At 36.2% G+C, this 25,482-nt stretch overlaps 1 protein-coding gene across 1 annotated transcript; it reads right to left on the bottom strand.

Annotated features, from left to right (window-relative positions):
- Window positions 1-1,030: 1,030 nt before the first annotated feature.
- LOC121261605 (putative UDP-rhamnose:rhamnosyltransferase 1) lies at window positions 1,031-20,384 on the bottom strand. The gene is made up of 2 exons (XM_041164050.1): window positions 18,870-20,384; window positions 1,031-1,120 (listed from the first exon to the last, which is right to left on the bottom strand). The coding sequence occupies exons 1-2, from the start codon at window positions 20,341-20,343 to the stop codon at window positions 1,107-1,109; spliced, it is 1,488 nt and encodes a 495-aa protein (XP_041019984.1). The 5' UTR covers window positions 20,344-20,384; the 3' UTR covers window positions 1,031-1,106.
- Between the last annotated feature and the right edge of the window lie 5,098 nt (window positions 20,385-25,482).

A 25,482-nucleotide genomic window follows, 5' to 3' on the forward strand; every position in this document is an offset into this window, starting at 1 on the left:
GTGAAACAAAGAGGGTTACCAGTCATAGTAGTGGAAGAGGTACAACCTGCTTGAACATTATTGATTGAATGATTGGCAATAGAGACGTCCTTTGGCAATAGTGAATGGAGTTGCTGGTACTGGTCTTTAGTAAAAGTTAAGTTGTCATTGAATGGACCCTCTAGTTCAAGTGAGGTCATATTGGTAGAGGGAAAGCCATGTTGTTTGGGTTTGCCTTGAAATTTATGCCCAGGTGGATAACCATGCACTTTGTAGCACTTGTCTACTAGGTGTCCTTTCATATGGCAGTGTGTGCAAATTGGGGCTTGAGCATTTCCTGCTTTGAAGCAGTTGTCCAGAGTATGCCCTTGAATTTTGCAGTAAGTGCAAAAAGGTCTATCACGTTTGGGAGGCTGAGTTGGTCTCGAAAATGGCTTATAAAATGGGTATGGTTGTTTCACAACAAGGGCCATTGAATCAGGTGAAGGGTGGCTATGAAGTACTAGATGCTGCATTTATTGCTATTGAATCATAGAAAAAATTTTGTTTATGGGAGGTAAGGGATCTAGTAGCATGATCTGGTCACGGGTAATATTATAAGAATCATTTAAGCCCATAAGGAATTGTATTACCCAATCCCTTTGGTATCTATCAGGTAGTACATCAAGTTTGCCACAAGTACAATAAGGCATGGGATCATAGATGATGAGTTCATCCCAAATAGTTTTAAGTTTACCAAAATAAACACTAATTGAATCAGTGTCTGGTAGCATTAAACTTTGCTCATATACTTGTCCTTGTTTTCCCCGCCCCAGCATTATTATAATTACAATAAAACACCGACCTCATCACAGACAGAAACCAGGTGGTTGAATCTTCTTTAGATTTGCAATAATACAAGCTAGTTTCAATCTTGTATAACAAGCACTGCATTAGCTTCTTTATTTTAAACTTAAAACCAACGTACAGAAGCAGCATCTTCAACTCAATATTCAAGATAAATCAGAAACTGAAACAACAAAAAAAAAATAAGGGAAAAAGTGCTTGTAAACATAATTTACTCCTTAATTAAGGAACTTTGAGGCAAATTTTACTGTACTTTACTCACTTTCTAACGACGCTTGGTATTAGTGATCACCACATGAAGCCTGTCCACGATTCTCAAGAAACTCAACGAATTTGTCTACATATGGGTACTAGAGTTGCTTGTCTCCAAACTTGTCATCATCTCCTTAGTTTATCCCTGTAAATCTATCCCTCTACATCCTTCATCACCAACCTTAGGGTTTTGCCCATAGACTCCCTGCTAAACGGCCCGTCTTGCTCATTTCTGGGTACCTCTGCTCCTGTCTGCATCTCTTCTAAAAGTCTACCATTCAATATTTGGTCCCCAAAAATGAGCAACATAATAAGTGGACGTCCAAACTGGAATGCCTTTGTCACTGAACTCCAACCACAATGTGTAAAGAAACCCCCAACTGAATCAAGACCTAATATCTTAACCTGAGGTGCCCAACCCTTCCAAAGAACCCAATGATCTTTGGTTCGTTCCTCAAATCCTTCAGGAATCTGATCATCCAAGTCTTCTCCATTTTCTTGGCTATTTTGCTCTCTTAGAACAAGAAAGAAAGGCAAACCCGCCAAGAGCCAACTCTTTGAAGTCTTCTTGACTTAGTTTGCTCTCACTTCCAAATGCTACATAAACCATTGACCCTTTCTCTTGCTTGTCTAGCCACTCGACAATGGTTCCCCAAGTGCTATCCTTGTGATCGTCATGTCTACCTTGATCTTCCGCCGATGCAGGGGCGGCTCAAAGGCAAGGCGACTAAGGCACTTGCCTAAGGCGCCAATGTTTTGAATACCGTACTGGAAGCCGTACCGGTCAAGGCACTAGAATGAAATATTTTGGTATCGATATCATTTCGTGTACCGTTTCGGGATAGTCGATATATGAATAAATTATATATATAAATATAAATAAATTATATTCTAAAATAATAGTCTATATATGAATAAATTATATATAAATACATATATCTAAATTATAAATAGCCTAGTCTGAATTAGAGGTCAAAAAATAAGTTTGTAGTTTGAAAAAATGAAAAAAAAATAAAAACAAATTGAAGGCCGAAATATCAGCCAGTACCGATCGAAATATAGGCCTGTACAGGTCGAAATTGAGGCCGGTACGACCGATACCGACTGATATTTGGACCGGTACGAAACGTATATAGTATCTGTACCGGCCCAAAGACTGGTACGGCAAATATCGGCCATACCAGCTAGTACGGTACGAAATTGAAAACAGTGCTAAGGCCCCTACTCCTTAAGTCCCACCAAAAAGCCCCTAATGGCTAATGTGGTTTGTTCAAAAAAAAATTGACACAAGCCATTTATATTCTTTCAAAAAATAAAATTGATAGAAAATAGATATTAAAAAAGGTTAGTATTGTAACGAACACATCTAGTATATTCTTTTAACATTTTGCTATGAGTTGTAAATAAATTAATAAAGCAATATTTCCAATAAACACCTTATAAAATAAAAGCGTAGTTATTTGAGATACACAATAATTAAGAATAAAATGCAAAATTTAGATTTTAATCTCAACTTTAAATAATACTGAAGATCTGAAAAAGAAAAGTTTTATGATTTTTTTTCTTTTTTTCGATTTGGGGGAGGTGGTTTTAAATTCCAGACTTCTATTTTGGAGGCTAGAGGTTATGGCAATCAAGTCACATGTCTTTGGTAAAAAAAAAAAAAAAAAATCTTTTATGATTTTGAAACTTATACAAAGAAAAAAAGAAAAAAAAAAAAAGAAAAATCGTATACTCTAGAATCAGAATGTTTGTTTATTTGTATTATACTTAATTGGAGAGTTAATTGAATTATTATATTCAAAGTTTTTAAAAATAATCTCATCTTAAATTCTTGCCTTAGGCCACCGTGTGCATTGAGCCGCCCCTGCGCCGACGGTGGCAATAAGCCCACCGGAATTATAGGTAAATTATAAAGCTTTCCGAGAAGTTTCAACCACTCACCTTCGACCTCCATGCAAGCTTTAATAGCCATGACTTCGGTGCCTAACACCATTTTACTGTAACGAAACAAATCGGAAATACCAGAAGCATTTTCTTCATAAAAGCCAAGCACTAGTTTCTTTGCCATAAAATGCGGAAACGCTACTTTCGTTGGAAAGGGAACCCATTTGGGAGGTACAGTTAAACGCTCCGGCTCCATCCTCGTGCCCCTTGGATATATAGCATCTTCCATCACACTCGACTCTGCTGGGGATCCTAAGAAACCTAGACATGGTGCAATGAAAACACTGAAGAACGCCCGTGAGATGCATAACTTAATTGCAATTGGTGGTAACCAATGGGGGGCAAAGTCATATACAATCCAATCGGGAGTGAGGTTTCTAAGAAACGAGATAAAGGTTCCTGGAGACTATCGTAAGCTATCTTAAGATAAGGAGTTATGTGATGTGGTACGTCCATGGTGGCCTCTGCGTTTCCTGGGAGGTTCTGTACATGGGGCATGGGCAACTTCACAAAAGTTATGAAAGATGCTAGATCTAGAGGGATCTTAGGGAGGCGTTCAATGTTTCTAGAAGTAGAAATGAATGAGCTCTAAGAACGGGATTATGTGACCGAAGGCCAGCCATGGAAACATGCATGGCTATGTGAAGCTTCTTAGGCAGATCATGATCAGCCATGGCGTCCATTTTGGTGGCCAGTATTGATCCGAGTTCATTATCTTATCTCTCTCTCTCTCTTTAAATACAGTCCAAAATGATTTGACGGTAAATTTTAGTGACGGTTATTTCTTAATTGTTTTTGTAATCGTCATCACACTTGTAGGAAACCACGGGTATCCACCACCAGAAAATCTTATACCACATATATGTAGTTGTCAATAAAAGGAATCACTAATATCACACCGAATTGCTAATAATTCGAGAAATGATATCTCTAGTATTAGAGTTCCAAGTTTTGTGTATTTATATTGGAAAAAATAGATAAATTCAAGATTTACGTCAAAAAAAAAAAATTAATGATCAATTTTATTTTTTTTAAATGAAATAGGTGGAATTCATCCATCTTAAAGTGTATAAAAAATTAGTTTTAAGAAAAATGACAATGTCTCGTTTGTTTTCCCAACCATTCTCATCTCATCTTATCTCATCTAATAATTACAACTTTTTTAAATTTTCACACAAAATAAAATAAACAATTCAACTTTTACAAATCTCAAAATAAAAAAATATATTCTAAAAATATTTATTCAATTTTTAACTTTTATATCAACTCACATCTACGAAAACAAAGAGTCTCATGAGTTTGCCCTATCAAAGTCTTAAAACAAATCTCTAGTCTTAAAATCCTAATATCTACCAGTTTCTTTAAATCTAAACAGAATTGAGAAAATAGATGAGCAAAAGAGACAGAAATTGAAGGCAAATCGATGAATACACACTGTGACGAGGACAATAGAAAACCATACCCACGGTGCAATGGCAATGAAAACGATAGAAAACAATCGAGAAACACACACCCTGAATCAAGAAACATAGACCGCGGCCAAAGAAGATGAAAATCACTCTTCTACTAAGAGGCAAACAATGAAAGCGGTGGGAAAAAAATTCAGAATCTGATAAGAGTGGTGAAAGCTGTGAAAAAAAAAATCAAAATCACAGGAATTGGAGGAAGACAGAACCAAAAGCAATCATACCCATGTGATACGGAGATTCAGAAGGAAAGAAGGAGATTTCGAAGACCTAAAGGATCAAAGGCGGTGAAAAGAAATTAAAAAAAAAATTAGATAAGGGCAAAATTGGAATTGAAAATGTTAGACAAAAATATTGTTCATCCAACATTTGCATTTATATATTTAGTAGATATGAATTTAATTTACACTAGTACACTTGTTCAGATTAAAAAAACATGCATGTCCGACCTTTGTTTTTGGAATAGAAAATACTATGTAGTCCTCTCAAGCAAAGTTACGGTTAGTGTATTTCAATTTTTTAAAAAATATTTTTAAAAAAAATTACTGCTAATGTATTTATATATATCTTTAACATTTAATATTTAGATCATCTTTTACTTTTTAAAGGAAGCTGCTACAGTCATCGAAGTTGGGCACATAAGTTTTTTGCCGAATGACATGTCCCACTTGAGTGGCATGCCACGTGAATTAAAAAAAATCAAAAACAAAAATGAAAACAAACCCAGCTATCCTCCCTGCCATTGTCATTCTCCTCTCATTGTATTACTACAACCTATAGGTGCTGGCCTCACTTTCCCCCTCTATTTTCGACATGGACCTCTGGTTCTAGTCCACCTTCCGCTGGCCTCGTTTTCCCTCTCTTCTGAGCTGTAGTTTTTCCTCCATCTATTTCTCTATTTTTACTCAAATGTTATTTTATCTACAAATGTTAGGGAAAATCAAGTGCTCAAAAACATAAAATCTGTTTGGAAATACAAATTCACCAGGAATTAAATAAGAAAAATGGACAATTTTCTCATTGTTGACAATTGCTGGTGTTAACCCATATACCATTGTTCACCTAATTTGCTTACAGTTTATTATTGTATTATTTTTGTATATTTGTATATATTATTTCCTTTGTATAAATACTTACAAGCATTAATAATGAACTTCAAAAAGTTGGTCCAACTTTTTGTTTGTTTCTCCACTTTTTTGTCATTTTTCTCTTGGGTAAGACGGTAATCCCTATTCGTTTCCTACTGAAAATGACCCATTGCAATTGGCCTATTTCATCATTCTGATTGCATCAAACCATAGCTTTTTCTTGTCAAGAGTTACATGAAAAAAATTTTTATATATTTTGTTGTGTTTAGTGATTTCTGCTTATCATAAATCTCCAATAAAAAATCTCTAAGAATTTGAGCCTTACGTATGGATGTGTTTGCACACAATGGCTTGAGCATTCAACTCAACTATCAATGGATTCAAAAATTTATATGAGAAACTGCTCAAAGGCTATGAATTCCAGCACACTACTTGTTTTTGCTAGTTTGTATGACTTTTTCCCTTTTCATGGCATCAATACATTTCTTAAACTACTCTAATTGATTGGTAAAAATACCCCCTTGAGTGTACTGTTTTCAATACAAAATCAATTGTCAATAATTACAACAAAAACAAATCACACACTTTTCTTTCAAATCCCTTTGATTGTATATGATTTCTTTCAATATTTATGCAACGCCTCGTATTTTAGTGTATTTTTATTGAAGAATTATTTTTATTAATTCAAAAATTTATTCTCTTGTTTTAAAATTATCAGATATTTTTAAATGGTTTATTTTATGATCTTTAAATTGTGAAAATTAAATTTGATATGTTTTCTTAATATTTATTATTGTGATGCATTTAAATTGTTCTTTATTTTAAAAATTATAAATATAAGATGTAGCAGTGAATAGTGATTGATACATACCATTTCTGGGGAGTTTTTTTTTTTTAGAAAAGTATATTACATTCATTAATAATGGATATTACAAACTTAATATGAAACACGCATCACAAGCCAACTACAACATTAATAGTTTCCCATTACACAACCGTGATTGACCTGGTCTAGTCCAAGCTACAAATCTTTACAGACCTAAAGTCTGAGAGACAATACAACTATGTCTAAGACAAAGCTAACCAAACCCCATATTCTGTTTAAGAAGGAGTAGAGGACATACTCTACGCACAAAAGCCCTAAAGACTATGTGTTCTTTTTTAAAGCAAAAAATATTACAGAAAATAAAAATATAGGAGAAAATAACGGATTATATCTTATAAAGATATACTTTATAGATCCCTATTTTGAACCATGGAGGTAGTAAGTCAAATCCGCATTTCTTCGGAGTTAGATGTTTGTACTAGTTGCTCGTACGTTAGTAATTCAGAAAAATAAAAGAGGTAGCAAGTGGCAGATGTAATGTAATTAGGAAAATGATAGCCTTGCTACTGGTTTGCCTCCAATTTACAACGGAACTACGTGGCAATTTATGAATCACACAAAAAAAAAATTGGAAATGCAAGATCTGATTCATCTGAAGCCCAGTGCCCATTGTACACCATTTTACCAAGGAATTTTTAAAGTACCTGTTAGAACGTTGGCAACTCCCGCCCTCCAATGTGCTCCGTTCATCTTAGGTAGGCTTCTCTCTCCCTTCCTCTCTCTAATTTTTGAGTTTCCTCCACACAAAAGTCTTTCTCTCTCCCTCTCAAATGTCTTTTCGTTGGAAAATTATTTCGGGCTTTATCCAAAACCGCATTATCTTCAGCACCAGCATATTAAAGGAAAACAAAAACAAGAGCTAAAATCCATTGTTTTCAGTTTTTTTTGTTTTGTTCAAGAATTGAGTGGCTCTCGCCCCCTCAACTAGTTTCACATTTCAAAAACCTTCGTGCTCACTTCTCTTAAGTTCGCATCCTCCACGGGGCCACATCCCTTTTTCCCTCGACATCGTGCATCTCACCAATTAAATGCCCTCATTCTCACAATCGTTGCCCTCATCAAGTCTCCGAGTAGCATCCATTTGCTGGTAAAATTGAAGTAGAGAGAACGAGAGGCTCGACTTCGCACTGTAGGGATCTGAAGTTGTAGAGCTTTGGCATATTGCAAAATTTTGGACAAGATGATATACAATGGGTACTGGGCTTAAAATTCAAAATTTTTAATCTTTTTAATAAATAACATACCACGTCATGAATTCATTGTAAACAGGTTGTTAACCCATAGGAAGGGTATCATCTAGGTCTGCAACTTGACTAGCCTTAGCCGGGTTTAGACCCGATCCGATCCGCATAGCTGGGGCATGCCAACCCGTTCCGAACCGATCCAGTTTATTCGGATCGAGTCGAACCCATCTTCTTCTTCTTCTTCTTCATACAGTGCTGTGAATCCGTGATGATAGAGTTGGTATTGACTCATGAGAGGCTGTAATGAGGGATCTAAGAAAGTGGAATTCATTTTATATGTGGGAGAAGAGCCTCTTAATGTAGGTTTCTTCATTTTACTTCGTTTTCTGATGAGCCAAACAACTAAAACCACAACAGATTCTAATTCTGAGAAATACCGTTGTGTTGAATCCATTTCATTTTCTTTAGGTCATATTTGCAACATGTATCTACCCTCCACAACACTAGCCCATTTCATTTTATTTACTCAACACCAGAATTCATTTTTTCCTTCGTTTCCTCATGAGCCAAACAACTAAAATCACAATATATTCTATTGAAATAGGGAGAAAAAAACCCACAGATTTCAGAAACTTGAAGACGAATTAAACCAAAAAATTAAAAATAGCCATAAAACTCCAAATCTGTAGAAAAAACCCACGAAAGCCATATCATTTGTCAGATCCATGTAGAAATTTCTTGGGAAAATCAAAACTCAAAGGAAAACAAATGAAAGGAAAGAAAAAGACCAGTGAGATTGCATAATAAAACTTCCAGGTCAAGTGCGTCGACATCGAAGCTAGCTTCCAAGTAGTAATCGAAGTGACAAAGAGAATTGACGTTCTGGAGAGTTGGTGAGCAAGCTATTCTTCATGTTCTGTCGGAGCCAGAGGAATGGGCCGAGAGCTAGGGTTGGAGATGGGAGGGCTATGGCCGAGAGAGTTCTAGAGAGTTGGAGATGGGAGGCTAGGGTAGTGTTCTTGTCTCAAGGGTAGTGTTTTTGGTTTTGACGGATTCGACGGGTTGTGTTTCCTAAAACCCAGTATCATGCATTTAACCCGATGAACCCGTCTTTCATGGGTTAGGGAAGTCGGGTCTTTCAGACGGATCGGGCTTACAGCCCATTATGCACAGCCCTAGTATCATCACTCATGTAATTATTAGCGACAAAAAATGGTAGGGTATGGGAGTAGCTTAGGTCCGATTGGATGGAGATAACAACTGTTGTGGGACATGTGACGCCCGGATGATGACAACACGATCACGCATCCCAACGATAGTGCCAAGTGTGTGTACATGCAACAGTATACAATGAATAATGCAGCGGATAGTTTAAGTAAGTTGATTAAGTACCAGAATTGTTTAATACAAATTTATATAAGTAAAACGTTTTAAAAAAAAGAGTTATACAGTTATCTTGAAAAATATAATACAAAGTCCAAATACATAAACGAGTGATCCCATATCACTCCTCTAGCGGAGCCAAATCCTCAGGCTCAACCTTAGTATCATCTGCATCAAAATCTGCGATACCATAAAACTGTACCGCAGGTAAGTAATAATCCAAACAATCCTCGAGAATAAAAATGCATTAATGCAGCCAACAATTATGCATGCATATGATGAAATATGCATTAGACCCAAAACAACATTTTTCCTACGCACGCCAAAATCTCATTTTTTGCCCGAAATATTTCCATATACATTTTCCCGCCATTTTTTCAGAAAATGACCCAAATCAATAATCTACCATTTTTCCAGAAAATCGCACAATATCCATTTTAACTGTATGCACCATGATCTCCACTCGGATCATTCGCACGCCCTAACTCCCTTCGTCACACCACAGGTAACGATCGTGTGAGTGACTTCGTAAGGAGCGATGTCCAGTTTTATGCCCAGCGCGTTCATGGCCAAGCATCCTCTAAGCCCCGCCAGTAGAGGGGTCACGGAGTCGGCAGAAGAGCGTTACCATCCCGTCTGATCCCGATGTTGCCCAGCGACAACGTAGGGGATGTCACTCAGTATATTCCACTCCCGAATGACCAGATGAGCTCCACCGAGATAATGCCTCATCTCGGCTTGAGGGTTGTGATACACATGCACCCAAAAATCATTTCTCACATGAAAACTCAGTTTTCAAATATATACATGAACATAAATGCAATCATGCAAAAACTTAGTTTTCATTTACAAACATAAACATGCGTGCAAATATGTAATGTATACGATACGACACAATATCCAATAACCAACAGATCACAACATAGACCAGTCACACAACAACTTCATCCTCCAATCCATCCAACCCCCTTACTCCTCTGACTCAGTCCGGTACAACCAACCGAAAATCATAGTAAAAATAAGTTAATATAAAAATACATTTAAATCACGAAAGTTATTTAGAAAAATACTTACAATGTTATAATATAATTTTTGAATGATTATGGAGGTGCTAGAAGTGACGGCACAGCAACATAACAGTGCAAAACGCACTATGGCTGTAGGTATCAAAATGTTAGATTTTGAACAGAGACAAACAAAGACTTGAAATTACTAGGGAAGGGTTTGGGATGTCGGTGAAGCTAATGGTGGTGGTGGTTGGTCGTGGGTGGTGGCGTAGGTAGCGGTTGGAGTCTAAAAAGTCCAAAACGAAAATGGAGATGGATGGACTTCACCGGTGGCGGATCGGAGCTAAGGATGGGTGGGTTAGGTAACTAAGGGTAGCCGGTGATGTGATGAAGAGGTGGTGGCCAATTGCAGGGCGATGGCAACTCACGAGCACAAGAGGTGTCGTGCTTGAAGCCGTGCGTGGGGCTCACGGTTGCACGAGAGGAGCTAGAAATGGAGGGGAGTGGTCGTCGGTCAGTGGGGAAGAGGTTGGGAGGGGCAGTGACGGCCACGACAGCATTGGGTGGAAGACGACGCATGGAGGGGGAGTGAGAGAGGGAATTCGCGCGAGGAAGGAGAGAGAGAGAGGAGAAAAAGAAATGAAAAAGAAAAGAAAAAGAGAAAAAAGGAAAAAGGAAAAAGAAAAAGTGAGGGAAAGAAATGAGGTCCAATGCTTATATCTTGGGTCACACAAATGATCTAACGAAAAATATTTCAAAACACCAAGTTAAATAAAATAATTTAAACGTAGTGATTAAGTGAAAACAAAATAATTAAATCCAACAATAAACTAATTTAAAATAAAGAGCAATTTAAATGCATAACAATAATTAATATTAAGAATGCATATCAAAATAATTTTTCACGAATTAAAAATCATAAAAAAAATAAACTAACGAAAAATCTAATAAATTTAAAATAAGAGAACTAACATTTAAATTAATTAAAATAACCCTTCAATTAAAAATATATTAAAATACGAGGTGTTACAGGACACGTAATATAATTAATGACAGACCCTTTTTTTAAAATAAACATACATTCATTTATTAATGAGTATTCTAATCTCATCCATAAAAAAAATAAAAATAAATAAAAACCTCTTCCATATCAACTCTTATATAATTACTCAATAAAGCATCTTTTACTAATAAATTAATGAGCCAATTAATTGAAATCTATTTTGACATATTGTATCTTCCAAGCAGCTGGACCTCCTGTAAATAAGGGTGTGAGAACACACCAAAATATTGATTGAATCGGATTGGATTGGACCGATTCGATCCGGTTTGGTATGATACCAATTCTTAAAAAAGGCCAAAAACACCAGACATGGTGGATTCGGCCTGATTTGGTTTCACAAACATCTCAAACTATCTCATCTCATCTCATATATCTTATCTTATTTCATCTCAACATTTAAACACCATTCAAATACAAACATTTTTCAATTTCAAATTTTCAAATTTTTAACTTTTTAATCTAATCATTACAACTTTCTCAAATCTTCAAACAAAACACAAAAAATAATTCAACTTTTTCAAATCACAAAACAAAAATTATATTAAAAATTATATTTTAACCCTCTTTTACCTTTATAATTCTTTTATTCAATTTTTTCTCTCTCATTTTTTAAAATTCCATACAAATCTTAACTCAAACCATTTCATTACTATTTACAAATTATCTCACTACTATTCACAGATTTTTCATCTCATCTGTATAACCAAACAAGGCCTACTCTCCTGAAGTGGTGTACTCTTAGTTGTGCGAATGAATGAAAGGAAATTGAAGCGATCGAAATAGTAGTTTGAAGCTTTAGAGTGATATTCAGTACTATTAGAGGCACATGGTTGTAATATAACGTGAATTTACTATAAGAATTTTAGAGAAAAGTAAAAGACAGAGAGGAATTGAGACAAACTTTTGTTCTCATTCAAAAAGAATAAAATTACAATTGTTGCTTTCCTACATATATAGTACTGTGACTTTGCCAAAAACAACTAGCAAAAAAGAATATGTAGCCTACTACCTAGCACACGTCTGTAATGCCCACTACAGAAAATAACAAACGTACTAAAAATACTAAAAGAGACACTATGAATAGAAACTATTTACAAGTGACAAAGACACATGCAAAGGGATCCTTTGGTAAAATGATCTCAGTTGCATCAGAGGCAACATGGATTTCATTTGGAAGCTGCACCTTCACATCAGCACCATTGGGGAGCTCATCCTGATGGTGATGTAATCAAGCACGATCATCATGCTTCAATACCCCCCTCCCCCCCAAGATGGAGAATAGATGTTGGCTATTCTCATCTTGGAGAGATAAGATTGGAACAGATAAGAGGGGAGTGTCTTGGTGAATATGTCAGCCAGTTGAGAGATGGTGGACACATGAGCTGTCCTTATACTGCCTTCTTGAATTTTATCCCTAATTAGATGACAATCAACCTCTATGTGCTTGGTCCTCTCGTGCAAGACAGGATTGGCTGCTATATAAAGTGCAGCTTCATTATCACATAGCAAACTAGCAACTTGGGGATGATTAATAAGGAGATCAGCAAGAAGTTGACGCAGCCATGTGAACTCAATAGTAGCAGAAACCATTGCTCTATACTCTACTTCTGCAAATGAAAGAGAGACAACTGGTTATTTATTTGATTTCCAAGAAATCAGTGAATTTCCTAAGAATAAGCAATAACTAGTTATTGAGCGTCTAGTGTTTGGACATGAGGCCCAATTTGAATCACAGAAGCCTCTTAGTTGAAGAGGTGATGAAGTTGACAGAAAAATTCCTTGGCCAGGAGCTCCTTTCAAATATCTAAGTACCTTGTGTGCTGCTACAAGATGGTAAGTAGTTGTTTCTGCATTAACTGACTCAAAATTTGAATGGGGTAACTAATATCTGGTCTGGTGATGGTTAAGTATAGGAGACAGCCAATTAATCTTCTGTAAATGTTAGGATCAGTCAATAAAGTGCCAGAATCCTTACTGAGCTTGTGGTTTTGAACCGTAGAGTGTTTGAATCAGCTAGAATATCTAAGGTATATTTCCTTTCACAAAGGTGTATGCCATGAGGGGATCGAGCAACCTCAATCCCAAGAAAGTATCTAAGGTGGCCTAGGTCATTAATCTTGAGTTGTTGGTTCAAGAAGGCTTTGAGAGCAGCAATGGATTTTAAAGAGTTGCTTGCTACAACTATGTCATCAACATAGACTAATAAAGCAGTAAAAAAAATCACCTTCAACCCATGTGAACAAGCTGTAATCAGATTTTGATTAAACAAAGCAAAAAAGAATGAGTGAGACAAAAAGCTTTGAATACCACTGCCTTGAAGCTTGCTTCAAGCCATAAAGACTTGAAAGCAACTTGCAAACCTGACCAAGTTTTCCTTTATCATAACTAGGAGGTTTCTTCATGTAAATTTTTTCATTAAGCTCTCCATGAAAGAATGCATTATTCACATCAATTTGATGGAGATGCCTTCCCTTTATAGCTGCCAAAGCCAAGAGAGTTCTAACTGTCACCATCTTAGCCACGGGTGAGAATGTTTCATGGTAATCAACTCTCTCTTGCTGTGTGAATCCCTTAGCAACTAGTCTAGCTTTTTTCCTTTCAACGCTGCCATCTGATCTATATTTTGTCTTGTAAACATACTTACAATCAATAGTGGTTTTCCCAGGTGGCATGTCAGTGACCTCCCATGTGTTGTTCAACTCTAGTGTTTCAAGTTCAACCTCCATTGCCTTACACTAGTCATGGTCCTTAACAGCTTCATTATAGGTGTGTGGATCATTGTGTGATGAAATGTTGAAAAAAAAAAAAAAAAGGCAGGTGACTAGTTGCTATAAGTAAGAGAATTGGATAGAGGGAAGGGAGTACCTGAAGTCTTGGACAGAGATTGAGCATGTTGAAGCGAGGAGGCTTGCTGGCAATGGAAGTATTGCAGGTACCGAGGTGCCCTCCTAATTCTGGTTGACCTTCTGAGATCAGTTTCATTGGAGGGTTGTGATGAGTCATCAGAAATCTATGGAGAAATGAGGTAAGGTGATGCAAGAGGAGCCAGTGAAGGAGGAGAAGCGGTTTCAAACTCTACCAAGGGGAAGAAATGGTGACTGGATCAATGGAAATGTGTGGTGAAATATAAACTAGCATTTGTTAGAGTGCTATTGGAACCTATTGGTGGAGGTGAAATGTGATAGTTTGAATGCTGGAAAGGGAAGATGTGCTCAATGAAACATCACATCTCTAGAAATGAAAATTGTGTTTGTATCAAGATCCAAAAGTTTGTAACACTTGACCCCAAATTGGTAACTAAGAAAAATGCACTTTCTTCAACAATGGTTTAATTTCTTCCTACCTTAAGATAAAGTGACAACAAATAAAGGCAACCTAAAGTCACTGTATGTGAGTAAGTGGGTGGATTTTTTAATAGCAATTCAAAAAGAGTTTTGTTAGACAAAGATGGACTAGGAACTCTGTTGATTATATAGTATGCAATCAAGATACAGTCATTCCAATATTTGATAGAAAGATTAGATTGGATTTTAAGTGCTCGAGCTATGTTAAGGAGGTGTTGATGTTTTCTTTCAGCAATTCAATTTTATTTCTTTTTTTTTTTTAAGATAAACTGATCTCATTAAAAACCAAACTTATAACATCTCAGTAGCTACAATTGATTGAATGCAAAGTGAACATTCTTCAATATCATATAGGTCTACAAAGAAATTGAGAGTTGATTTAGCTAGGCAGTGTGCAGCCATATTAGCCTCTCTACACGCATGTGATGTCGTCCATTAACTAAAAGTGTTCAATATTTGTCTTGCATCTTCAATCATCATTCCCCTTTTGCTCCAGTTGGATCCCTCCTTTTGTAGGAGATCAATGACTTGTTTCGAATCCCCTTCCAATATTAACAGCTTCAAGCCAATTTCCTTGCAAAAGACTTGCTAAAAGAAGACCTTAAGCTTCAGCAACAAAAGGATTTTCTGTGATTACCCGAGATGCCCTGAGTGCACCTATAACCCGACCATTGTGATCTCTAATTATTACTCCCATCCGCAGTCTACCTGTATTAAAACTCAAAGCTGCATCCCAATTTGCTTTAAAGAGGCTTGCTGCTGGTTTTTGCCACTTGAGTTCTTTCTGATTGCTCTGTATTAGATTGGGTTGGTGGGACTGGTTTGCCTCATGGAAAGAAACGACCTCAATTCTTGTTGTTTGGGATATGCTGGTGGGATGCCTGAAACCTTTACCATCAATAAACTCGTTCCTTCTGGTCCATATCCCCTTTAATGTTACAATCACCTCTTCTAATTCATTTTGATCCAATTGCTACACTAGAGACATCCATATATTGAAGAATAAATCATTTTGGTATGACATCTTCTAGACCTTGATGCACCCTTTACTCCACACATCCCTTACAACTAAACATCCCCATAGTGCATGGCCTGATGTTTTAGGTTCTATTCTATATATTGGACAGAGGGGATCTTCAATGACTTTCCTCCTCTTCAAGTTGGCAGAAGTGGGGAGGGCTTCACTGCAGGCTCTCCAAACAAAGAATTTTACAGCAAGGGCAACCTTCATCTTCCATAACCTATTCCACACATCTTTGTCACTATGCTTTCTCGATGCTTCCCCCTCCATTCCTGACTCCACACTCCTCTGGTAGTGGTAACCACTTTTAACTGTATACTATCCATTGTTGGATAATTGCCATGTCATTCTATCTTCTCTTCCTCCTAAGCTAATAGGGATGGTTCTGATGGCTTCAATTTCCTGGGTTGTGAACATCTCCTGCATGAGGACTTCTCCCCATAATTTTAGGTTGGGGTCTATTATGTCACTTACTAATTTATTGCATAAGAAAATTATAAAATTTTGTCAAATCACCGATCACAAGGGTGAGACAATTGGGAAAGTTTTGGAGGCCGCAATAAAGGAGTGGGGGTTGACCCGAGTTGTTACAGTCACAGTTGATAATACCTCGTCTAATGATACCTCATTGGGACATCTGAAGACCTCAAATAAGATAATCATGGGTAGTGAATGTCTGCATATGAGATGTGCGGCACATATTCTAAATCTTATTGTCATTAATGGTTTCAGGGATCTTTATGACTCAATTGCTTGAGTCAGGACTGCTGTGAGATGGGTGAGATCTTCTCCTTCAAGGTTGGAGAAATTCAAGGTTACTACGAGGTCTGCGAGCCTAACATCCAAGAAAGGCCTTTGTACTGATATGCCTACACAATGGAACTCAACATTTTTTATGTTGGAGGCCTCCTAAGAATATAAGCTGACATTTGCATTATTAGGTGATGAAGACATCCAATATGTTAAATATTTTGATGATCACGGGGGATTGGGGAAACCTGTAGATGACGATTGAGAAATTGTATCTATTTTTGTAGAGTTTTTAAGGCTTTTTTACGAGGTCACTACGACGCTATCTGAAACTTTATACCCTACATCCCATCAATTCTGTCAACAAATATGTAGGATAAAAGAAGAATTAGATGACATGATCGCGGGTGGTTACATTAGGCTATGGGAGATGACATTGGTTATGAGGACAAAGTATGACAAGTGTTGGGGAGATTTTACTAGGGCTAATATTTTGTTATATGTAGCTGTCGTCCTTGACCCGAGGATTAAGATGGATGGCATGGTATTTGGATTGGGCCTTACGTACGAGCAAGCATGGGCAGAGCTTATTGTAGTAAGGATTCGAGAAACTTTTAATAGATTATTTGATGAGTTTACCGTCCTGTAGGGTGGTAATATTGCGGCACCCACACCTACCCCCCACAAGTTCCAGTAGTCGAGGTTGGGAAAAGACGTAGATTGAACTGGGGTGAGAGGTTTGAGCAAACCCCCTTCATCTGGAGTTCTGTAGAGGCTCAGTCATAGAGAGACAGATAGTTAGCAATGGAACTTCTACCATTTTCATGAGACTTCGATATATTAAGTTGGTGAAAGGTGAATGTCGTGAAGTATCCCATCCTTGGAGACATAGCCCGCAATCTTTTGGCCATCCCTGTTAACACCATAGCCTCAGAGTTGACCTTTAACACCAAATGGCGTGTATTGGGTTCATTTCGGAGTTCATTAACTCCTTCCAATGTGGAGGCATTGATTTGCACGCAGAATTGGATCAAGAGAACTCCAATTTATGTTCCGGACGTTCTTGAGTATGAGGAAGCCGACGTCAAAGAGGAGGGAGGTGATCAGCCTAGATATGGTATTTATTTTAATTTCATTTTCTAATTTCTTATTAATTTATTTATTTTCATTTAATTGGTATTCATTAATTTCATTTCAAATTTAATTGTTATAATGATACATGAGATGGCGTCTACGACTACCTCCAATGCAATATGACTTTGTATTGGACCCACCATTGCCATGGTTTGTACAATTTGTCCCTTAATTATTTCTTACATTTATAATTTTATATAATATTTAGTATCTAATTATTTTGTTTGTATGTTTTTTAGTTTTTATATTCTCAATATATATGTCGAATTCTAATGACCGGTTTATGTTCATCTGCCTCATCTTCATCCCAAATTCCAATGGCCCAATCTCAATCTCATCTCAATTAGTATTTTGAATATTTTGTATTTTAATTTTTTTAATTTTTGTTTCATCTTTATAACTTTATAATTCTAATTTGTTTTATTTTTATCTTATTAATATTTCAAGTTTTATAACTTTTTAACTTTTATGATCTTGATTTTCAGTCTTACAGCAATCGACACAATTCACCACTCAGTGAACTCACTACCACGGTGCCATCCCAAATTGATCAAATTGAAAAGTTATGATTTTGTTAATTTACAATTAAGTGTAATGTTGCTACAATAATTAATAGTACAATTTGAAATATTTAATATTTTTAGAGATGTTTGTAATATTGTAATAGTTTATTAGTTCTCTAAATTTGTATAAATGTAAATTGTAATAGCTTAGTACCTTAGTGATGATTATTACTTAATTAGTTAATAGTTGAAACTTAGTATATAGTTAATAGTTCTACCTATATTTTTTTTTCAATTTTTAAATATATATATTAGTTAAATTTTGAACCCACAGTGGCCCAAAATGGCCCAAAAATAGATTTTGAGTCATTTAGGGCCCAGATAACTGAGCTGGATTGAAGGCCAAGTAGGGGGCGGGGGGCCGGACGGAGGCCCACCCCCGCACCCCGGCAAGCGGATGGGTACCCCGCCCCCACATGGACTGGGGCAGGATAATGGAAAAAAATTTCCCACCCCTGCCCATATGGGGGCGGGGAAGGGGAAAGGGTGGCCCCGCCCCGTAGTGGGCAGGTAGCACCCCTAGCTATATCAAAGGCAACATGGTGTTTATTATTTTCTTCGTTCGCTGGTTTACAAAGCATATTATAGATATTATTTATTTTTCTATTTTTCAACCCATTTTACATTTTTTTTCTTAAAGAAAACCAATTGATTAGCAGAGAATTACCACATGCAAACTGTAATTTTTTCTTCTTCTAGGCTGAAAATTTACAGAAGAAACTTTCTGAACATGATATGTATAGAGTGGCCTGGCTAAATCTAGTATAACGAGCACTGCATTAATTAGCTTCTTTATTTTAAACTTAAGACCAACGTACAGTAGCAGCATCTTCAACTCAAAATTCCAGAAAAATCAGAAACTGAAACAAAAACAAAAAAAAAAAAAGGCAAATTTGAGGCAAATTTTACTGTACTTTACTCACATTCTAACGACCCTTGGCATTAGCGATCGCCACAAGCCTGTCCATGGTTCTCAAGAAACTCAACGAATTTGTCTACATTTCGGTCTTGGAGTTGCTTGTCTCCAAAAGTTGTCATCATCTCCTTGGCTTTGTCCCTGTAAATCTGTCCCTCTACGTCCTTCATCACCAACCTTAACGTTTTGGCCACAGACTCCCTGCTAAACGACCCGTCTTGCTCATTTCTGGGTACCTCTGCTCCCGTCTGCATCTCTTCTAAAAGTTTACCATTCAGTATTTGGTCCCCAAAAATGGGCAACATAATAAGTGGACGTCCAAACTGGAATGCCTCTGTCACTGAACTCCAACCACAATGTGTAAAGTAACCCCCAACTGAATCGTGACCTAATATCTTAACCTGAGGCGCCCAACCCTTCCAAAGAACCCCACGATCTCTGGTTCGTTCCTCAAATCCTTCAGGAATCTGATCATCCAAGTCTTCCCCATTTTCTTGGCTATTTTGCTTTCTTAGAACAAGAAAGAAAGGCAAACCCGATTGCTCTAGCCCTAGAGCCAACTCTTTGAAGTCTTCTTGACTTGGTTTTGTCTCACTTCCAAATGCTACGTAAACCACTGACCCTTTCTCTTGCTTGTCTAACCACTCGACAATCGTTCCCCAAGTGCTATCCTTGTTATCGCCATGTCCGCCTTGATCTTCCGCCGACGGTGGCAATAAGCCCACGGGAATTATAGGTAAATTATAAAGTTTTCCGATAAGTTTCAACCACTCACCTTCGACCTCCATGCAAGCTTTAACAGCCATGAATTCGGTGCCTAACACCGTTTTACTGTAACGAAACCAATCGGAAATACCAGAAGCATTTTCTTCATAAAAGCCAAGCACTAGTTGCTTTGCCATAAATAGCGGAAACGCTACTTTCGTTGGGAAGGGAACCCATTTGGGAGGTACAGTTAAACGCTCGGGCTCCATCCTCATGCCCTTTGGATATATAGCATCTTCCATCACACTAGACTCTGCTGGGGGTCCTAAGAAACCTAGACATGATGCACTGAAAACACTGAAGAACGCCCGTGAGATGCATAACTTAACAGCAATTCGTGGTAACCAATGGGGAGCGAAGTCATATACAATCCAATCGGGAGTGGAGGTTTCTAAGAAACGAGATAAAGGTTCCTGGAGACTATCGTAAGCTATCTTAAGATATGGAATTATGTGATGTGGTACGTCCATGGTGGCCTCTGCGTTTTCTGGGAGGTTCTCTACATGGGACAAGGGCAACTCGACAAAAGTTATGAAAGATGCTAGATCCAGAGGGATCTTTGGGAGGCGTTCAATGTTTCTAGGAGTAGAAATGAATGAGACATGATGACCCTTTCGAGCTATGTGCTTGCTGAGCTCTAAGAACGGGATTATGTGACCGAAGGCCAGCCATGGGAACATGGCTATGTGAAGCTTCTTAGGCAGATCATCAGCCATGGCGTCCATTTTGGTGGTATTGTCTGAGTTCATTATCTTATCTCTCTCTCTTTAAATACAGTCGAAAATGATTTGACGGTGATTTCTTAATTCTTTTTGTAATATCAGTACACTTGTAGAAACAACGGCCATCCGCCACTAGAAAATCCAATAGTCCTGTCACGTGAATTTTGTACAAATGAATTATTAGGGATAAGGGGCAGTCCCATGAGTTTTTCAAATTAACTTCACTAATAAATATTTTTTTAATTATTAAAAAAATAATAAATAAAATAAAATACTCAAACGATAATTTTGATCAGATAAACTCATGAAACTCGTTTATTTTTAAGATAAGTTAAGATAAAAATTAAAAATTAAAGAAAATATTATTAAAATATATTTTTTTAATATTATTTTTATTTTAAAATTTGAAAAAGTTAATTTTTTATTTTATTTTATGTAAAAATTTAAAAAAATTATAATAATTAAATGATATGAGATAAGATGAGATGAGAATGAGAATAATTGTAAAACTAAACGAGACCGTGTCATTTTTCTTAAAACTAATCTTTAATACACTTTTAGGTTGAATAAATTCCACGTATTTCATTTAAAAAATAAAATTTATCATTAATTTTTCTTTTTACGTAAATCTTGAATTTATCTATTTTTTTCCAATATAAATACACAAAACTTAGAACTCATTCTTGAATTATTAGCAATTCGGTGGGATAGTAATTCCTTTTATTGACGACTACATATATATATATATATATATATATATATCTAAATATCTATATATATTTATATATAAAAAATTATATTTATAAACTTCACACACCACACACCATCTGTTTTATTATTTTTTAATTTTTTTCTCTTATCAAATATGTAGTATATGGATGATAAGTAAAATAATTCAATTGTTTTAAGAAGAATAAAATAAAAAAAAAAATTCTAATATATAGTGTGTGGAGCTTATAAATAGCAAACGTCATATTTAAAACTTTAAACTGCAAACTCAGTACCCTTTGTTAGCGGTTCGAATATTTAGAATATGTTAATATATATATAAACAGTAATGAAATAATTTGAATAAAAAATTAAATAAAAATATTATAAAATAAAAGAATTGTTTAAATATAATTTTTTGTTATAAAGTTTGAAAAATTTTTGTTTTATTCGAGAATTTAAAGAATTATAATGATTAAATAAAAAATTAAAGATTTAAAATTAAATAATATTTAAAAATAGTTGGGCAAGACAACTCACTAAAATAAAGTCCCGATGGAATAAAGTTATCAAAACTTTTGAGATTCGTATATAATGTGGGCGCAGGATTAGGACGTCGAGGCCCGCAGGTTCAAAAGAAGTGTCAGGTGGGACACGTAACATATATAATTATTAGCGACAAAAACTGGTGGGTTTGGTTTGTTCAGATTGGAATGGGGACTTTGTTTTATTGGAGAAATCTTACCAGAGCCATTTTCTTGACTTACAGATTTTCTATCATTTTTCTATAATTAATAGAGATATAAACCTAATCCATTAATTTCATTATATTTAATATTAATATCCATATTTTTTTATTTTAGGGTTGGGATTGAGACGCACTCTAAGGGTGATAATAATAATTTAAAAATTAATAACATAGTTTTATGTTATTATTTTTAAATTTGTTAAACTTGTTCATAAGAGTGCTAGACTTGTTCACAAGATTGTATATGTATTGTCTTGGTATCTGTATTGTTTTGGTATCCTATGCTAATCTTTATATAAGAGATCAAGGTAATACATGTACAATCTTGTGAACAAGTCTAACAAATTATAATATATATTTATATATACATAATTTGTAAAATATAAATATATATAAATATATAAGTGGAGGGCAGGGTTGGGCCCTGCCTACCCCCGCCCTCACTAGGGGCCAAATGCGGGCCACCCCTGCATCTGGCAGACGGGAGGTTTGCCCCGCCCATGCTGAGGCAGCCTAAAATTCTCGTGTGAGAATAGGAGGGAGGTGTGTTAAAAAGGAGTTCAAAAAGGATTTTGTTTGCAAGTAAGGGACTGGGAATTCGATTGATTATGTATACTACAGTGAGAATGCAATCATTCTAGTAGATGTTGGGAAGATTAAATTGAATCTTGAGGGCTCGAGCTATATTCAATAGATGTTGATGTTTTCTTTCAACAACCCATTTTGTTGAGGGATTGCCACACAAGTTCTGTGATGAATGATTCTCTTTTTATTAAAGAAATCCCTCATTTGAAACTCAAGACCATTGTTACTTCTAAGAATTTTGACTTTTATTTGAAATTGGGTTTCTACTAGATTGCAAAATGCCTCTATGCATGGTCTGGTGTTAGATTTAGCTTTGAGCATGTAAATCCAAGTGCTCCTAGAGAAATCATCTGCAATGGTTAAGAAGTATTTGGTGCCATCATATACTTCTACTGAGTTGGGTGAGTGTATAATTTCAAACATGTTTTTGGTTTTATGAGTGTTATCTGGAAATGGAAGCTTATGATGTTTGGCAATGGGACACACATGACATGGGTTAGTATCAGAAATAGTGGAGACATGATTTTTAATAGAGGAATCTGTTATTACATGTATCCTTGAAATGAGAGTATGGCCCAGTATGCAATGCCATATATCAGAAACTTGATCAACATCTTTTAAAACAACAGAAATAGAAACGGTCTTATGTAAAGAAGAAGAAAAGTAATCAAGAAGAGCTGATAGAGACACTGGTTCTGTAAGTAGATGGTAAAGGTCATTCTTCATCTCCCCCATGCCAATCGTGGTCCATGACAAAAGGTCCTGAAGAAAACAGATTTGTGAAAGAAATATAAAATAGCAAGAAAGTTAAGTGGTTAGTTGTTTGGTTGAGATTAAATTGAAAGCAAAAGAAGGAACACATAGCACATTATGCAAAATTAAGGTAGGAGTAAGATGAACAGTGCCAATGTGAGTGACAGGGGCAATGTGGCAATTTGGAAGTTTGATAAGAAAAGAAATATGAGAAGTGATAATGAAAAGAGAGAGGTGGTACAGATTATGTGATCTGTAGCACTAGTGTCAATGATCCAAGGTAGGTGTGTGTTTGTGTGATGTGTTGGAGTGAAAGAAGTGAAACAAAGAGGGTTACCAGCCATAGTAGTAGAAGAGGTATAATCTGCTTGAACACTATTGACTAAATGATTGGCAATAGAGACGTCCTTTGAGGGCAATAATGAAAGGAGTTGCTAGTACTGGTCTTTAGTAAAAGTTCAGTTGTCATTGAATGGACCCTCTAGTTCAAGTGAGGTCATATTGGCAGAGGGAAAGCCAAGTTGTTTGGGTTTGCCCTGAAATTTATGCCCAGATGGATAACCATGCACTTTGTAGCACTTGTCTGCTAGGTGTCCTTTCATATGGCAGTGTGTGCAAATAGGGGCTTGAGCATTTCCTGCTTTGAAGCAGTTGTCCAGAGTATGCCCTTAAATTTTTCAGTAAGTGCAAAAAGGTCTATCACGTTTGGGAGGCTGAGTTGGTCTAGAAAATGGCTTATAATATGGGTATGGTTGTTTCACAACAAGGGCCATTGAATCAGGTGAAGGGTGGCCATGAAGTACTAGATGCTGCATTTATTGCTATTAAATCATAGGAAAAATTTTGTTTATAGGAGGCAAGGGATCTAGTAGCATGATCTGGTCACGGGTAATGTTATAAGAGTCATTTAAGCCCATAGGGAATTGTATTACACAATCTCTTTGGTATCTATCAAGTAGTACAACAAGTTCGCCACAAGTACAATAAGGCATAGGATCATAGATGATGAGTTCATCCCAAATAGTTTTAAGTTTGCCAAAATAAACACTAATTGAATCAGTGTCTTGTTGCAAACCTGTGAGAGCCTTTTTGAGCTGGAAGATTCGATGTCCATTTTGTTGAGTGAATCTATCTTTGAGTTCAGTCCATATTTGCTGTGCATTATCCACCAATGCAATATTGGATTTGAGGGTTGGGTTAATGGAATTGTGGAGCTAGGAGACTACCAAATCATTGCATCTCTCCCAAGCATCATAAAGGGGGTCAGTAAGGTCTGTTGGTTTGGTTAACTTTCCATTAATGAAACCAAGTTTGTTCTTGGCACGAAAAGCTATGCACATAGCTCTTGACCAGGTTGTATAATTCTTTGAGGTGAGGAGGTCAGGGACCAAGGGGATGAAAGGGTTGTCCTCATGATCAAGGCAATAGGGGGATGATGTTTGTAAAATCTAAAAACATGGAATTGTTTATATCAATAGCCATAGTAGAATATTCTCACTTTGTGGCTCTTATACCATGTAAGAATAATAAAAACTGAAGAGAAGAAAAGCAAAAGATGATGAATGAAAAAGAAGTCAGAAATTGAGGAGAAGAAAAGCAAGGAGAAAATGAATGGAAAAGAGATTTCAACTTTATTCCATCGTGCATGTAGATTACTACATGGTGCTGCTGCTTTGTACTAAAGGAGAAAAACAAATCCTAACTAACTAATAGAATATTCCATCAATCTTTGTACAACTATACAACAATTTTACACGAAAGTACGTTACACCTCGGCTGAAGGAAGGGCCTTCTAGTAAATGAATTGAAAAAGTATTATAAGCAGTGTGTTCATTTGATTTGATGATGATTGAGCCTTCATATCAGAGCCCATGTTTTGAATACCGTACCGGGTGGCATACCGGTCAAGGCACTGGAACGAAATATTTCGATACCGATACTGTTTCGTGTACCGTTTCGGGATAGTCGATATGTAAATAAATTATATATATAAATATATACAAATTAAATCCTAAAATAATAGTTTATATATGAATAAACTATATATAAATACATATATATATAAATTATAAATAGCCTAATCTAAATTGGTAGTCAAAAAATAGGCTTGTAGTTTGAAAAAATGAAAAAAAAAATAAAGGCTGAAATATCAGCCGGTACATGCCGAAATATAGGCCGGTACAACCGATATTTAGACCGATATGAAACATATATGATACCTGTACTGGCCACTGGATACGAAAAATATCGATCATACGGCCAGTACGGTACGAGATTAAAAAAAGTGATCAGAACCAATCATGTTGTCAAGAGCAGCTGATTCTTCATCTGGAAATGCGAGGGTGTTGATTTCATGTTGTGTGTATGCTACT

The sequence above is a fragment of the Juglans microcarpa x Juglans regia genome, chromosome 4D, assembly GCF_004785595.1.
Source record: "Juglans microcarpa x Juglans regia isolate MS1-56 chromosome 4D, Jm3101_v1.0, whole genome shotgun sequence".
NCBI classification, from domain to species: Eukaryota; Viridiplantae; Streptophyta; class Magnoliopsida; order Fagales; family Juglandaceae; genus Juglans; species Juglans microcarpa x Juglans regia.